Source organism: Nannobrachium achirus (genome assembly GCF_963921795.1).
Source record: "Nannobrachium achirus genome assembly, chromosome: 1".
In the NCBI taxonomy this organism is placed as follows: domain Eukaryota; kingdom Metazoa; phylum Chordata; class Actinopteri; order Myctophiformes; family Myctophidae; genus Nannobrachium; species Nannobrachium achirus.
Window position 1 is genome coordinate 30,440,870 of NC_137810.1, and position 15,919 is coordinate 30,456,788.

General features: G+C 39.4%; 2 protein-coding genes across 2 annotated transcripts in view; one reads left to right on the forward strand and one right to left on the reverse strand.

The window, feature by feature from the left end:
- swt1 (SWT1 RNA endoribonuclease homolog) overlaps nt 1-4,132 on the reverse strand; it is a 45,365-nt gene extending 41,233 nt beyond the window's left edge. The window contains exons 1-7 of the mRNA XM_080728133.1: nt 4,026-4,132; nt 3,580-3,648; nt 3,136-3,209; nt 2,552-2,972; nt 2,166-2,255; nt 1,572-1,664; nt 1,201-1,272 (exon numbers count right to left, since the gene is read on the reverse strand). Coding sequence (XP_080584259.1) covers nt 1,201-1,272; nt 1,572-1,664; nt 2,166-2,255; nt 2,552-2,972; nt 3,136-3,209; nt 3,580-3,633 — 804 coding nt within the window. The 5' untranslated portion in view covers nt 3,634-3,648; nt 4,026-4,132. The remainder of the gene's footprint in view (nt 1-1,200; nt 1,273-1,571; nt 1,665-2,165; nt 2,256-2,551; nt 2,973-3,135; nt 3,210-3,579; nt 3,649-4,025) is intronic.
- Nucleotides 4,133-5,000: 868 nt separating this feature from the next.
- Nucleotides 5,001-15,155, forward strand: trmt1l (tRNA methyltransferase 1-like; the record flags this gene model as incomplete). Its single annotated transcript, XM_080728144.1, has 16 exons — nt 5,001-5,061; nt 5,587-5,682; nt 5,901-5,963; nt 6,074-6,187; nt 7,889-7,953; nt 8,532-8,688; nt 9,059-9,183; nt 9,860-9,935; nt 10,565-10,817; nt 11,079-11,291; nt 11,779-11,969; nt 12,364-12,442; nt 12,608-12,771; nt 13,121-13,186; nt 13,441-13,567; nt 14,311-15,155. The coding sequence occupies 16 exons, from the start codon at nt 5,001-5,003 to the stop codon at nt 14,489-14,491; spliced, it is 2,031 nt and encodes a 676-aa protein (XP_080584270.1). The 3' UTR covers nt 14,492-15,155.
- Between the last annotated feature and the right edge of the window lie 764 nt (nt 15,156-15,919).

Genomic DNA, 15,919 nt, shown 5'->3' on the forward strand with positions numbered 1-15,919 from the left:
GTGGCTCTTTTCAAGGTTTGGGTCAAGATAAGCCCTGTAATGATTGACAGAAATTACCAATATAAGTAACTCTGAACATGTAAGTTTAGGTGTGTGTCTCCCGCTGGGCGAGCCGATGGGCTCGTTCAGTCTCCGCTGCTCCGCTGTCTCTGTCTGTCCAATAAACTGATGGAAGAACTTGATCACCTGCCTGCGTCTCTCGTCTCCTCTCTCCAGCACAAGGCTTAGAACTATGCACAGCAACTTCGTACTTATGAATTCAGTCTAATATTTGTGTCAGAACTCTCCAATGTAGTGTTTCCAATACACGTCAATATTCATCTAATACAATTTTGAAATTCAAATTCAATGGTCTTTCAGTTTGATCAATTCATTATCAAGTAAGCATTTTCATTGGACACCATGTTTAATTTCTCCGGCCTAAAGGGTGAACCAATCGGGTGCCTCCGTGCCTTCGTTTTTTATGACGTATTTTCTCCGGCCTAAACACGTTCTAAATCAGGCTTAGCTAACTCATGTCATTATCATTAGTGACATCATAATTATTTTCAAAAGCTGTTTATTTGTATTTTAAACTTGTATTAGTTGCCTATCATTTATAACCTGTGAAATTATCCACAGTCTGTCTAAAAGTGTGGTTATTTTCTCTGCTTATGTGTGATATTCATTTAACACAATTTTGAAATTCGAATTCATTGGTCTGTTCAGTTTGGTCAATTCATAATCATGTAAGCATTTGATTGGACACCATGTTTATTTTCTCCGGCCTAAAGGGTGAACCAATCAGGTACCTCTGTGCCTATGACATCATTTTTATGACGTATTTTCTGCGTCCTAAACGCGTTCTAAATCAGGGTGAACCAATCGGGTGCCTCTGTGCCTATGACATCATGGACAAATCAACAGAATCGAAGTGTTTCATTGGTCTAGTTAACTTATGTCATCATCATTAGTGACATCATAATTTTGGTAAAAAGGAGGTTCATAGGAGCGGTTTGCACCGCTCAAAAATAAATGGGCATTACTTACTGTAGCATAATTTCTTTTTAAATAAAATCACACCCAGTGTGAAGTGAGCGTTGCTTTTTATGAGTTCATTTCATTAAGCGTCCCACGAAGCTTGGCCAATGAGCCAAGTGTGGGACATACGTACATACAAAGCCAGAAATATATACACAGATTGAAAAAGTCCACACTCACTTCTTTTTTAGGGGGAACCCGAGATTGGATGGCCTTGGATGTCGAAGGCACTCGTGTCCCATCATCTGCACTCTGCAACACATTAGGAGTCATATTAAAACAATAAATGGGCATTACTTACTGTAGCATTACATAAAACTGACTCCACTTTGGTCTGCACATTATTTTACATATTTACACATATCACACACGAACTTGTATATACATACACATATACTGTGTGTGTGTGTGTGTGTGTACACACACACACACACACACACACACACACACACACACACACACACACACACACACACACACACACACACACACACACACGTACAGTATAGTATATGGAAGCATATAAACCGACTGAAGAAGGCTACACTCACTTCTTTCTTAGGGGGAACCTGAGATTGGATGGCCTTGGCTGTCGAAGGCACTCCTTTGGAATTCCTTGGTTTTGATGTTTTATCATGTACACTCTGCAACACATTATGAGTCATATTGAAAAAGGAAATGGGCATTACTTACTTACTTACTTAAAAAAAATACAAATAAAATCACACCCAGTGTGAAGCAGTTTTTTTAAGGATTTTTTATTATTATTATGGATATAAATAACTAAGCACTGAAATAATTTTGCAAATACATGGACAATATATTTAAACACATACAGTATGGACAAACCCGCACCTTCATGAACACAGAAATTACACACGTTTATCGATAGACCAAAAGTAGCTATATTTTTCTTCCTAAAATTGCTAAATACAAGGAACAAGTACTTAGTATACATATAGATTATTTGCTTTGTAAAACGATTCGATACAGATTTGCAAAACGATATGATACAAGGCCAAACAGTACGATATTTTGCTGTTTGCATATCGATATAGTAGATTCACACCCATAATATATATATATACATACATACATAAATATATATAAAAGCATATAAACCGACTGAAGAAGTCCACACTCACTTCTTTCATAGGGGGAACCTGAGATTGTAACGGCTTGGCTGTCGCAGGCACTTGTGTGGCATTCCTTTGTTTTGGTGTTCCATGTACACTCTGCAAAACATTATGAGTCATATAAAAAAAAAGAAATGGGCAATTGGGCATTACTAACTGTAGCATTAGAATTATTATGTACAATTATTTACACATATCACACTATATATATATATGTGTGTGTGTGTGTGTGTATGTATGTATGTATGTATGTATGTATGTATGTATGTATGTATGTATGTACTGTATGTATGTGTGTATATATATATATATATATATATATATATATATATATATATATATATATATATAATTCTGTAGAAGCATATAAACCGACTGACGAAGCCTACACTCACTTCTTTCTTAGGAGGCACCTGAGATTGTAAGGACTTGGCTGACGAAGGCGCTTGTGTGGAATTCCTTCGTTTTGATGTGTGCCGCTGTGATCCATCCGAGCGCTTATCTGAGGTAGTGTGACTGGATTTGGGGTAATGATGCTTATCAGACGTACTGTGACTGGATGTGGGGTAATGATGCTTTGCATGCTTTTTAACCTCTTCCCTCTCCTGCACCCGCCGCGTAGGTCCCTTCTCCCTCGGTTCTACAGACAGTGAGGGAGTTTTCTCCCCCACCTTTCCCCCAGACGTCTGGTCTGACCTTCGGGTCTCATGGGTGATATCTTTTGCCAGCTTGTAGACAGCTTTTTTGATATGCCGACCACTTTGGTAAACATCTTTGCTTTTGGAAGTGCTGCTTTTGTCCTGGTTCTTCGTCGATCTATGTGTAGTAGATCAGATTGAATAGATAGTCATTAAAATGTTACTCTGGACAACTATGAATACAAATATTGAGATACATCATTGGAATATGATGACATTACCGTCATTTTGATTGCACTGCTTTTAGAAGAATCAGCTCATGCTCAAAGTATATACTTTACCTGTCAGATCTGTAGCTATGATGCTTGTTTGAAGCACTCTTGCGTTTTCTTTCACCATCTTGCTCTTTGGAAGACTGCAAAACATTACACATAATGTTCAGCTTCATGTTGCATATAGCTTTAGGGCAGCTTCATATAATCATATTATAGCCTAAATCAAAAAGTTGATTGATTGATTGATTGATTGATTGATTGATTGATTACTTTATTAGCTGCTCTCATAGTAAAAGCACAGGACAGTACAGTTCAGAATTCAGATACAAGGTATAGTGGTCTACTAATAGGATTTAAAGCCAAGGAAGCACAATGGCTTGTTTACATTGGGGTATTAAATGCCAGACAAATATACACAGTACAATGCACACAAAACAAAAAATCAGAGGGAAAAAATGTTACAGTAACAAACATATTTAGCTACAGTTATATAGTGAAAGTTCTAATTACCTCTTCGCCTTTGTCACTTGGAGATAATCTCTCTGCCTTCTTCTTTTTAGACATTGTAGCATTGAGTTTCTAACAACAACAAAAAACAGATTGTCTTCTTGGTCTTAGTTCATTCAGTCACTCTCACTCATTAATTTCCGTAATGTCCCTTCTTCATTGCCATTTAAGGTAAACGTCATTTTAACAAAGAATGCAGGGGGGGCTTCGCTTGTTCTAGTCGACTAGCCTCTGTATTCTATAATAGAGGTATGACGTAGAAAGTAACGTTGAATGGAAAGCATTCTGTCAGTCATATTAGCTTGTCAATTACGCTTGTCACTTCACTTAAGCTGTCACTCGTCACACAAGTTAACATTGAACACGAGGTGACGAGGACTACACTTTGCAGACTAAACGTTTACGTTATTGCATAGAAGGAAACGTATGCAAATGTACGTTTACTTTACCGTTAGTAGCCCACATTAACCTGACCAGAATACTGGGCACACACGCTAAAAACTCTCTTTACAACGTTCTTCCTGCTCACTTTACACAGCTTTACAACAGTGTTCCGTCAGTTATTTGAGTAAGCATTAAACTTCCGGCCGGTGGATTTCAACATAAGAGTATAGTTGATTAACATTAAGACCTGAGGCAGATTCTACATGTCTTCCAAATTTATACTCTATGCTTCCAAATCCCAATTTCTGAAAAACGTGTTTCTATAGAGCATAGCATTTTTATTTTATGTTATTAAAATATAATAATTATTATTGAGGGGTCGCGGCCTGAAAACATTGAACTTGAAAACCACTGTTGTAGCAGGAATTCTGGACTGGAATGAAAGGTGGAGGTTTTGAAAGTCTGATAAAAGCCATAGACTATAGGCCTACCTACCTTCTATCTCAAATTTAAAGCATTATAAACCTACTGCTGTAGGCAGTTATAAAACAAATATCTCCAAGTTCTGTCTTGGAGAGAGGTCTTGAGATGGTTAGCAGAGAGAATGAGGGAGACCATCAGACCATTTAAGGACAGACCTACATGAATAACATGAAAACAACTAAAAACACATCACCGTCAAAGCATTGAAAATGTAAATTGTAATGCAATATTTTTTCACATAGCCTGCCTGTCTGCATAGTGACTTATGCATAGTGACTGTCAGAGGCTGCTGGCTAAGAGCAGCTGGTTGTGAAATTGTTGTAGATTTCAGTCCCATTGCATTTATTTTTCACGGTCCCAAAAAACTACAAAATATAATAGCTATAAAACATTTATCTTTTATATTTTTACGCTGCTAGATGGCCAACACTTTATTTTGAAGTACACTTAACAACGGAACATGCGCAACATAAACATCCGTAAATATCCCGTAGAACGGAAATAGTAGCTGCAGGGCTATAATGGGATATGTAGTTTATAACTTAAATGTTAAAGCAATGGCGGAGCTCAAGGAAGGAGACGCTCTTCAGCTACACCAGGAGGACGTCGATATAAAAGGTAAATTACATCGGGGATTTATAACTTCTGTAACCTTTTTTTATTGTAATGTGTTCCCCCGAGTCAAATGTGGGCATCGCCGCGGAGCTCCGCCATGGGACCTCCTAGTAGTAAATTACGTAGTACAAAATGAGGAAATACCACGGCCTCGTCGCGGAGCTCTGCAACAGGGCCGTGTAGGCGCACCGCACACAGCAGAGCACAGTGTTGACCGTAGCTCACCCTATTAATGCCCAACCGCGCGTCTATGGTGCAGCAGGTCCTCCTGGCGCAAGATAGCCTTGACTTGACTATGTGGCTAAATGTTATGTTATGTTATGTATAAACGTAGTCCTGAACTGAATATACTTATTCTTTCCGCTTTGGGGTAGTTGAACACAGGACTCGGGAGGTTTAATACACAGTTTAAACCATGTTCGTTCGCAACCGGTGGGAAAGTGAATTGTATTTGTTTTACCCAAATCAAATGATGGGAAACCAATCAAATGACTTGCTCTCTTTTACTTTATTTTTTGTTTCCAAAAGATGGTGGTCCTGCACCTCCACCCAAAGATGACCCAGCATCTGAGATAAAGAGTGAAGCAAGTGGTGATGATGCCAAACCATCCACCACAACTATTGGTAATGTCATATTCATGAAGGGTTCTTGTTTCTGGCTTTGTGCTGGGCTACTGAGTTGAGTTCAGGAATCAACTTGTACCTTTTGACAGCATTAAAATGGTGCCTGAGAAGCCAATGCTAAGCTATTTTGGAAACAGGCTATGGTTTAATAAAAACTTTTTTATGTATTTGATTGTTTTTTATTAATGTTGACTAAAATATTGTAATTTTTCTTACAGACAGACACATTTCAATTCAGACCAAACTAGAGGGCCTTGAAATACTTGTTGACCTCAATGGTGGTAAGTCAAATCTATCCACAAAATGAGTTCTGTAAAGCATATTTTTCAGAAGTTTAAACTTTAAAGGGTTTAAATAACAAAATACTATGGCAATTGTCTCCATTCAACAGCTGGTAGGAAGTCATGTCCTCTGTGTCCAGAGGAGAAATTTAAAGCCTGCTACAGTCACAAGCTCCGGCGCCATCTCCAGAACCTCCACTGGAAAGTCTATGTGGAATTTGAGGGTATGAGCATCTTCCCAAATAGGCACAAAATATTGCACTACTCTTTGTTTTCCGCCCTCTGAACTCTACTCCCCCCCCCCCCCCAGATTGTGTGCATAGAGTTTTAAAGTTAGATTGCATGTAAAAGTTTATGTTAAAGAATATTACACCAACATCAATCTTGTAAAGCAGGTGTTTACTTACAGGTAAAGTATTTAGAAAGACCAAGACATGGTAAAACAAACAGTTATCAATGCTGTTCACTAGATGGGCTCTGCTTTGCCGCTGAACACTGCAATGTGATTTGTGCAGCTTCTTTAATGATCTGCACATGTTGCAAATTCCTTTTGAATGGCTAAATACTAAACACATCGATGCCAATGTTATTAGACTCTTATGGCCTCTACTGCAGCTTGTCTGTAGTCATTTTTTATGTTTAATGGCAGTACAATGGACTACTCTGCTGCTAATGGAGAAAGTGGGCCTAATGAAAAGGGACAACACCACAAGAACACTGGCTTTTGTTTCCATTTATATCACTATTTTATATGTGGCCTATCAAGTTTACATGGTTCTCTAAATAAAGGAAGTCAGCTGAGTTCAGTTGTTAATTGGCCTGAAACTAGAGGCATAAGGATTGCATTTTACAGCATGGCACAGAAGAGACCTTGCCATTTAGAACAGGGTTTATCTACATCCCTCTGTCTATCTTTCTCTGTATCTACCTGTATAGCTTTAAAAAAGATAATCTCACGATGATGCCTGCATAAAGTAAACTACACTGCACACTTCATGCTGCGTGTATCCACAACTTTCCAACATCCCATCGTGCATTGCGCAGAAGTTGCACGGAGCTTTCGGCACCGCAGCGAGTGTGATCTACAAGCTCACAACGGTTGCATCTGCGACGCGACGTGAGCTTGTATGTCTGCTTTTAACCGGAAGTGTGGTGAAAACAATTGTCCAGTAAATTCCCGCGGAAAGAGATGGATACATCACCACAAGGCCAACCTTTGTAGGCAGGCAACATCATCAACGTTGGCATACAACGCTCAAATTAGCATGTTAGCCAATCATTGATTATTTGTAGGCATTGTTCAAGCTCACGGTTCAATTCTCGAGTTTTTAAAATGTATTTTAATCATACACACAAAAAATAGACAATCTGGGTGGTTTTTGCAGGTTGCTAAAGTAAAGATGTTCTCCCTTCTGCCATGTAGTGTCTCTTCTATGTACAGTAACTGCAGTGTTAAATCTCAACACCAGGTGCCATTCAAGCTCTGTTGATTTAACATTTTGGCTAACTTGATCAATCTCTTTTTATTTTCTGTCATTTTGTTTGTGACACCCCTATTACATATTACTTTACCTAAAGGTAAAAGTTTCAAGGGAAGCAATTCTTCCAATACAGAAATTGAGGAAATGTTTTCAATTGACATTTTAAGATATAGCTTGTATGCCAACGTTGATATGTAGCCAGTCTCCATCTGAAATTTCAAATGGCATCCTCCTCCACGTAATGTATTGGAAAGCTAGCAAGATTTTACCCTAAAAGTAGCCTGGCAAGTCTATAACCAACATTGACAGGCCAGCTAAGCATGTCTGCATAAATGACTGTACAATAATGAAAATGCTGATTACAGGCCATTATTAACAAACATTTTTCAATTTATTCTGATCTCTTCACCTTTTAATGACCTTTGCCCTATGAACCCCCAATAGGCCAGAGGATGTGTATCTGTCACCTACCCTGCAGACACCTGAAGCCCAACTTGAATGGGGACCAGGTAAGACTAATTTAAACACTGTTTGTCTAGCTCAAGTTACAGTTGATTTGGAACAAGTGTTTAGTTTCAGCTGCAGAGACAAGCAAAGCTGCCCAAGGACCGTTGAATATTTATGTCAGCAATTTTTCTTCTGGTTATCTCTATTTCTGTCTCTCGTTGCCAAGAATAGATAATTAATCTGCTTGTCAGCTTGCAGATGAGCTGTACCTGATGCCAAATAAACAGCTCTTTCTTTCTCTCTGTCTTACATTTGAATTATATTTGGCAGGACCCACTACTGTGGCTTGTGTTTTTATTTGATCTTATCCATGCTAATCAGTCTCTCACAACCGTTGTTTTTGAGCAGTGGTCACACCGTCTCCTATACGTGGCCGTGTGTGTGGGTCTGTCTGTCTGTCTGTCTGTCTGTATGTAGCCTACAATACCTTTTCTGACCACACATGTTAAGGGAGGGGCGCTGTTGTTCAGGCCAGGCACACACACACACGCACGCACGCACGCACACACACACACACACACACACACGCGCAGCCTCCACCGCTCAGTTCACACAAGTGTTATTTTTTATTCCCCTACAGACATTAGGCAGACAGGTGGCCCACTACCATTGTGTAGTGTGTTCTGTCACCATCGCCCGAAAGACGGACATGATAAGTCACCTGAAACGACATGTCAACAAAGGCGAGACAGAGGCCAGCTATTCAGGGGGCTCAGATGTGCCCTTTGAGGAGCCAGGTAAAAAATCACAAGAAATACACAATTACATTGTTTAAAAAAAGAAAAAGGTTTACCTCACATGTATGGATCTTATCCACTTACCCTTACCAACAAGACGTTTGAATACAAATGTTGGGATCGCACCATGAATTATCTTGGAAATAAATAATGCATCATTCCCCATCTAATGTGTAGTGCTGTTAGGCCAACTATCTGGAAAACTATACGAATATGCACATTTGTCCTTGTAGACTTTCCACCCTATTTATTACAGACAGATTATGTCAGTTCGTTATTATTTACAATAATAACGATTAGTTCGTTATTATTTACAATAATAACAAACTAGTAAGTAATGATAGAAATGTATGTTTTCCTGTCTGGCCAGCACCCTCTGGACAGGCTTATGAGATCATGAAAGAACTTGGGACTAACGTGCAGCTCCTTCCTAACCACACCACACCACAGAAGAGTGACACTTACTTCAACCGTAAGATGAAGACCAACAGGTTCGTGGACAGGTTTTGCTTGATTCAGAGTTCTACAATTAATTGTCTCAAATGCTAATTGCCACACGGACAGGGGAACTGCAATTCTCACCCATGAGCCATGACACAATTGATGAGCATTATAATGGTGATTAGGTGAAAGTGTTATACGGTAATGGTGATTAGGTGAAAGTGTTAAACTGTTTTCATTTACCACTTTCTATCATTTTAGCGAATTTAACTATTTTAATTCCAGTGGGTTCTGGGTACGCATTCCCCAAACCACTGAAATCAAAATCGCAGAGTGGTTAAATATGTATTTTTAGACACAATAAGCCCATTCCCAAGATGAACTGCAATCTTTCATCGGCAGATGTGACTTATGGGGGCTAGTAGTGTTACTGTAAATAGTATTAAAGAAATTGCCGGCTTATTGTGTCTAAAAAGACATGTTTAGCCACTTGTACGCGTGCCCCTCCCAATCGCTAAAATGGCTAAAATGATAGAAAGCAGTAAATGAAAACATTTTAACACTCATCTTTTCTTTTTCCTAATTACAATCTAAAATATGAAAAAAATAATATATATATATATATATATATATATATATATATATATATATATATATATATATAAAATTGTCCTTTATGGGTGACCAGCTCAGTATTCATACAGTAAATGTGTATGCATATTTCAGGCAGCTGGTGTTTTGTTCACTGGCCGTGTTGGCAGAGGAGAGGAAACCCTTGGAGTGTCTGGATGCTTTTGGGGCCACAGGTGAGCAATTAAAAGTTGATGTGACTCGGTATATACTAGTCCTGTGCCCGAGGGTGTGGGATGAGGGATTGAATGTAGGAGTCTCAGAAGTAATGTTGGAGAACCCAGACTGGTGCCCATTGGGCAGAATAGTCACCATCGATGTCCAGTTGTGCAATACCCGTTGTATTCGTCTGTCTGGCACTCTTTTATGCCCATATATGGTGTTCCGTGTCCAGGCCAATCTGTGATGTCATCTCCAAATGTGGGCACTGTAGTGATGTCAGTTGGGCTTTGTTGATGTCAGTTGGGCATTGTTTCCATGGTGGCGACACTGTTTAGTATCAGTGATGTCAGAATGACAGATGGCCGGACAGACTTTCGGTAAATTAATAGTTAGATGTATATTGTAATCTGTGTAAATGATTTTAATAGTGTAATTATACAGTGTGTTTTGCATATTACATTTTCCCCAGGTTTAATTAACCTGGCTTCAGTAGCTGGAATAATTGTCTCACCTTCAAATACAATTGTGTAATAGTGTTGGAGACTTGTATTTTATTAGCATTCCTGTACAACACTAACTACATAATAGGTATTCATCTGGGTATTTTCTGGTTCTTTATTTGCATCGACTTCCTGTGCCACAGGGATAATGGGCCTCCAATGGGCCAAGCATCTTCGTAATGAAGTCAAAGTCACCATAACGGACATCAGTGACATATGCGTCAAGATGATTAAAGAGAATTGCGAACTGAACAACATCCGGGTGGAGGGCAACTCATGGACGTCCGGAGGACCTGAAGAGGTGAGCAGTGAAGGAGAGGGAGTGCCCATAGCCACAGTGGAAGTTGCTAAGATGGATGCCAACGTCATCATGCATCTTCGGCCCTTTGACTATATGTGAGTACAAGTGTAGGTTCACAGCACTGTCGGTGGAGAATGGGGCTATTTCCTTTTTAATGTTTTCAATTTAGGCACTTTGACACAATTCAATTCTAATGACATTTCTGCCAAACTATTGCTTTACACTTATGCTTGTCTAATAATGCATGATTAGTCTCTGTTGTGTTTTTATATTCTTTAGTGTGTTAGATAGACTAATTAATTGGTAGGTTGATTACGTAATAAATGATCAATTTGATTGGTGGTCAAATCTTTCAGTCACCTTGACCCATTTGGCACGGCTGTGAACTACCTGGACGCCGCCTTCAGAAATGTCCGGAACCTTGGCATCATCTCGGTGACGTCCACAGACACAGGCTCCCTCTACGCCAAGTCACCCAACGTCACCCAGCGCCACTACGGCTGTCACATAGTACGCACAGAGTACTACAAAGAGCTGGCCGCACGCATGGTGGTAGCCACTGTTGCCAGGTAGACTCTCAGTCTTGTGTCAATATGTGGAGTGTGTTTGTGTGTATCTGTTAATTGCGTCAGTGGTCGTTGGTTAGTAATGTATTCATATTTATCATCATCTTTAGGGCTGTCACGATTATGACATTTTACATGACGATTAATTGTCACTCACATAATTGCGATTAACAATTTAATTGTGTTTTCGTCGTTGACAATTACATTTCTGTTTGGCTTTTAGGCTTTTAAGTTGCACATAGTAGATATGACACATAACCTAAATATACAAAGAAATTACTGGCATATTTAACAACGTTACACTTAAAAAAGAACATTGATAGTAGAAATAGCCGATCTACAAGCTCACAGCGCATATATATTTTTTAAATATATGAACATTTTTCAATATGGAAAGATTATGATGATTATGAAAAATAATCGTGATTATGTCAAATAATTGCGATTAGACGATTATGTAATAATTGTGACAGCCCTAATCATCTTCCAGAGCGGCGGCACGCTGCAATAAAGGCATCGAGGTGCTGCTGGCAGTGGCAGTGGAGCATTTCGTCTTGGTGGTGGTGAGGGTCCTCCGGGGACCAACCCAAGCTGACGAGTCAGCCAAGAGGCTACGGCAGCTCATCCACTGCCAGTGGTGTGAAGAGAGGGTCTTCTCCAAACAAGGCAGCATGGTGCAGGGTAAGATTAAGCCCTAGGGCCTAGGGACACCCACACGTCACTAGCTCCTCCGAGAGTGGTATAGTGTACCTGTAATTCCCACTGAATACAGCGGCAGAATGTTCTAACCAAGATCATTTGACAGTACATTTACATCACACTACTGGACCTTTTCTCTTTCCTGTCTCTCCCCACTGTACAATCAATAAAGGCAGAATAGCCAAAAAATAACAATTAATAATTGTAAAATACTCATCATAATAATAGAAATAGAAAGAAAAACAAGAAGAAAAAAAGGGGAACACATTTTTTAAAAATGTGAGAAACACACACATACAGAGTATTACATTTTTTCACATCTTTATTACTGTATTCTTGTCTCTTCTCATTTTCTTGTCTTGTCTCTTTTCACCAGACAACCTCTATAACCAGCTGCCCTGTAACTGTCATGGGAGCATGCCTGGAATGACTGCTGTGGAGTTAGGACCATTATGGTAGGGTAATCACACTAGTTCACTATAAAATGTCAGAAATAGCTGAAGGGAATGTTTCTGTGTAATTGGTATAATAAAATATACTGTAAACTGTACCATCATTGCAGCTAAGACATTCATGTAAAGGATTGCATTTCAACTTGCATACCAAATGATTGTTTCCAGGTCAGGCCCCCTGTTTAACACTGGATTCCTGAGGAGGATGTTGTTTGCAGCAGTAAAACACAGTATGGATGACATCCAACCCCTGGTAAAAACTCTCATCTGCGAGTCTGAGTGTACCACACTAAAGTCTTCTGTACACGGGTCCTCTGCTCTCACCAACCAAGGTGAGACCCAATAATGTGGTCCCATTATTTGTCTGTTCCTGATTCCTGACATTTTAGAGACATCAAGCCTGTTGTCAAGTGTGTCACTACTGCTGTCCCAAGTTCGATTTTATTACAGTTTCATAAGATTAAGGTAAGGGGTTAAAGTCAGGTAGGTATTGTGGTTATGGAATGAATTTAAGTCAATGCAATGTCCCCAAAAGTTAGGAAAACCAACCTGTCTGCATGCTTGCATGCATACTGTATGTATGTGATGAAATGTACATAACCTTGAGACTTACTGCTGTTTATTTTCCCTGAATCTGTACCTGCACTAGTGTTTAGTTTATTGGTTTACTTTTCTCTTCAGTGGAATGTGGTGTGGTGATTAAGACCTTACAAAGGGTTGAAGAGTCGGGCACTGCAGACCAGTCTGGTGAGTCATTTGACTCATTTCTATCCTTCTCTGTAAAACTAGGCAACAATCCCAGTGTCTCCGCCTAGACCGCAGATCTACCAAGGTCCTCTAGAGGGCAGGTTAAGCTAAAATGTAATCTACACATTTCCATCACAAGAGAATTTCAGTGATTCTTGTTTTGAGGAATTCAAAATGTATACATTAAATAAATAAAATGTAGACCTTGCTGCCCGTTTTAATTGAATTTTGTGTTCAAATTATTTTCCTTGAAGGAAAGAGGAAGACTGGTGATGAGCCAGGTAATGTCTTGAAGAAGCTGAAGTCTGACGCCTCCCTTGAGCACCCAGCCTTCTACTACAGTATCCATCGTCACAGCATCAGAGGGATGAACATGCCCAAGTGAGTTACAACTTTCTTTTAACCTGTGAGTCTATTGGTTATGATACTGTATGGCTCAACAGCTAGAGTGTGTTAAAGAAAGACCTGGAACGCATCTGTGACATCGCGTTAGACTTGAACCACTTTAACCATCATTTTATGCTTTAACTATTAAAAAAATAGCCGATATACAAGCTACACAAGCTTGTAGATCTGCTATTTCTTTTAAATCGTGAAAATGTGTGCAAGTCTTTGAATATTTTTGACCCGATTCTATAAATGTCTTCTAAATCCTTCTAAGGTTTTTGTAAAAAGCATGTTTCTATGTCAGTGGTTCTCAAACTTTTTCATGTCAAGGACCCCAAGAATTATATGTATTTGTCCGCCAACCCCCATCTCAAAATATTATGTATCAGGGAGAGTTACAAATATTCGCTTTAAAAATATATTAAAAAAATAGCAGATCTACAAGCTCACAGCGTGGCACTCATTCTGTGCCACGCTGTGAGCTTGTATGTCTGCTAATTCTTAATAGTCAAAGCATAAAATAATGGTTAAAGTGGTTCCAGGTCTTAATGGGTTGACCAGGGGGCTGTGCACAAAATGTTGGGCCTATCGCTGGTGGGTCCCCACTCCCCAGATCTGTAGCAATACATTGTGAAATGTCATTCTGTCTGAAAAAGAAATGGGACCTATCAAACAATTTGTTTCCCCCACCCACACATGCTATTTGCTTCCCTCAGTCGTGTCTTTCCTGTTTCTAGGCTAAACAAGTTTCTCCAGTACCTGACAGAGGCGGGTTTCAGGGTGAGTCGAACTCACTTTGACCCCACGGGGGTTCGGACTGAAGCCACGCTAGAGCAGGTCAAGTCTATCCTCACCAAGTACAGTGTGCCCACCACCTCCACAGCCCAGACGAGCCTGGCCACTGAAGAGACAGTGTGATTACACTAAAGGCTGACTTATACATGGCTGAATCTTGACCAAAAATAGCCGATCCACAAGCTCACAACCAGCTCCGTTGCCTTGGGGTTACAATGTCGCCCAGAGACTGTGGCGCGGGGTTCACTCCCCAGCCGAGTTATACCATACAGACTATAAAAATGCCACCCAATGCCACCCTGCTTGGCACTCTGTATCAATGGTTGGATTGGAGTTAAGTCCCTGTGACATATACAGGAGGTGTCCAGGAGGTGTGTGTGCTGCTCGTACACTAAGGATACAGGAGAAAGTGTGAAACCTGTGGGGCACATGTCTCTGGTAATGTTGCTTCCCTAAGGCTACTTACTTACAAGCTCACAGCATTGTGAGCTTGTAGATCGGCTATTTTAGGCTATTTTGTGGATTAAGATCAATTCCTTGTGAATGTCATCAGTTCAGAGATTCTCTTCAAACGGAGCGATATAACATATTTTGTTAGTTTGTTGTCTTTATCAGACGGACGATTCGGAAATTAAAAAAATAACAGCTTTAGGGCAATCCCCCATATGGGATGGTATCAGGATTTGTTTTCAAAGCAAAGGGCCTAGGCAGAGATCTCTGAATGTCTGTCTCCTTTTCTTCAAAACACTTTTTCTACTACTACTTTTGTCCCAAACTGTCTTTAATATGTGAAACATTAAACTTTACGTTCTGAATTGACTCCCTTTGCAGGAAGCGAAATATTCGAATGCACAGATGTAAGCTTAATACTTTCCTGTTGTTATCTATACTAGAGATTGTACTTTTATTTCAGAGAGCTTAAGTTAGTGCAATGTAATACATCAAACAAATATATTTTTTTGAAGGATTATAGAATATTTATTGTTTTCCGTTTATTAAAATATTGGATCCTTTTCTGTTTATTTTTTCTACATTGTATTATATTGACTAACTAATAAAAGTTTGTTGTAAAGCCTGAATAATGCTCGTTTCTGATTCTGAGGAATGTGATTCATGCATTCCACACCTGCATTCCTGCACGCTTCCTCTGTATTTCTTGACAGTGAGGGAGACGTGTATGGACACATTTATAAGCCTTACCTACCTTGTGTGTTCTGAAAATGTAAACATTCTTAGGATAATATGTAAAACAATATTCACCCATTTCTCAATGTCAATTTAGGCATTAACCAGACTCTTTATCCAGAGTGATATTAATAGGTAAAAAAAAAAAAAAGGTAAGCATACATCAAATCTAAGATCATAGGTAAACTAAGAACCTGTCACCTATAGCATAAGTCTAAATATTTTATAAAAAGTAAAATCATACATTGAAACTAAGATGCCAGCATCTGTCTAAATAAACATGCTATCACATTTTAACATGTACACTGGGTGAAAGCCTATGAGACAGGGGACTATATGAAAAGATACCTCTGGCACAATAAATAA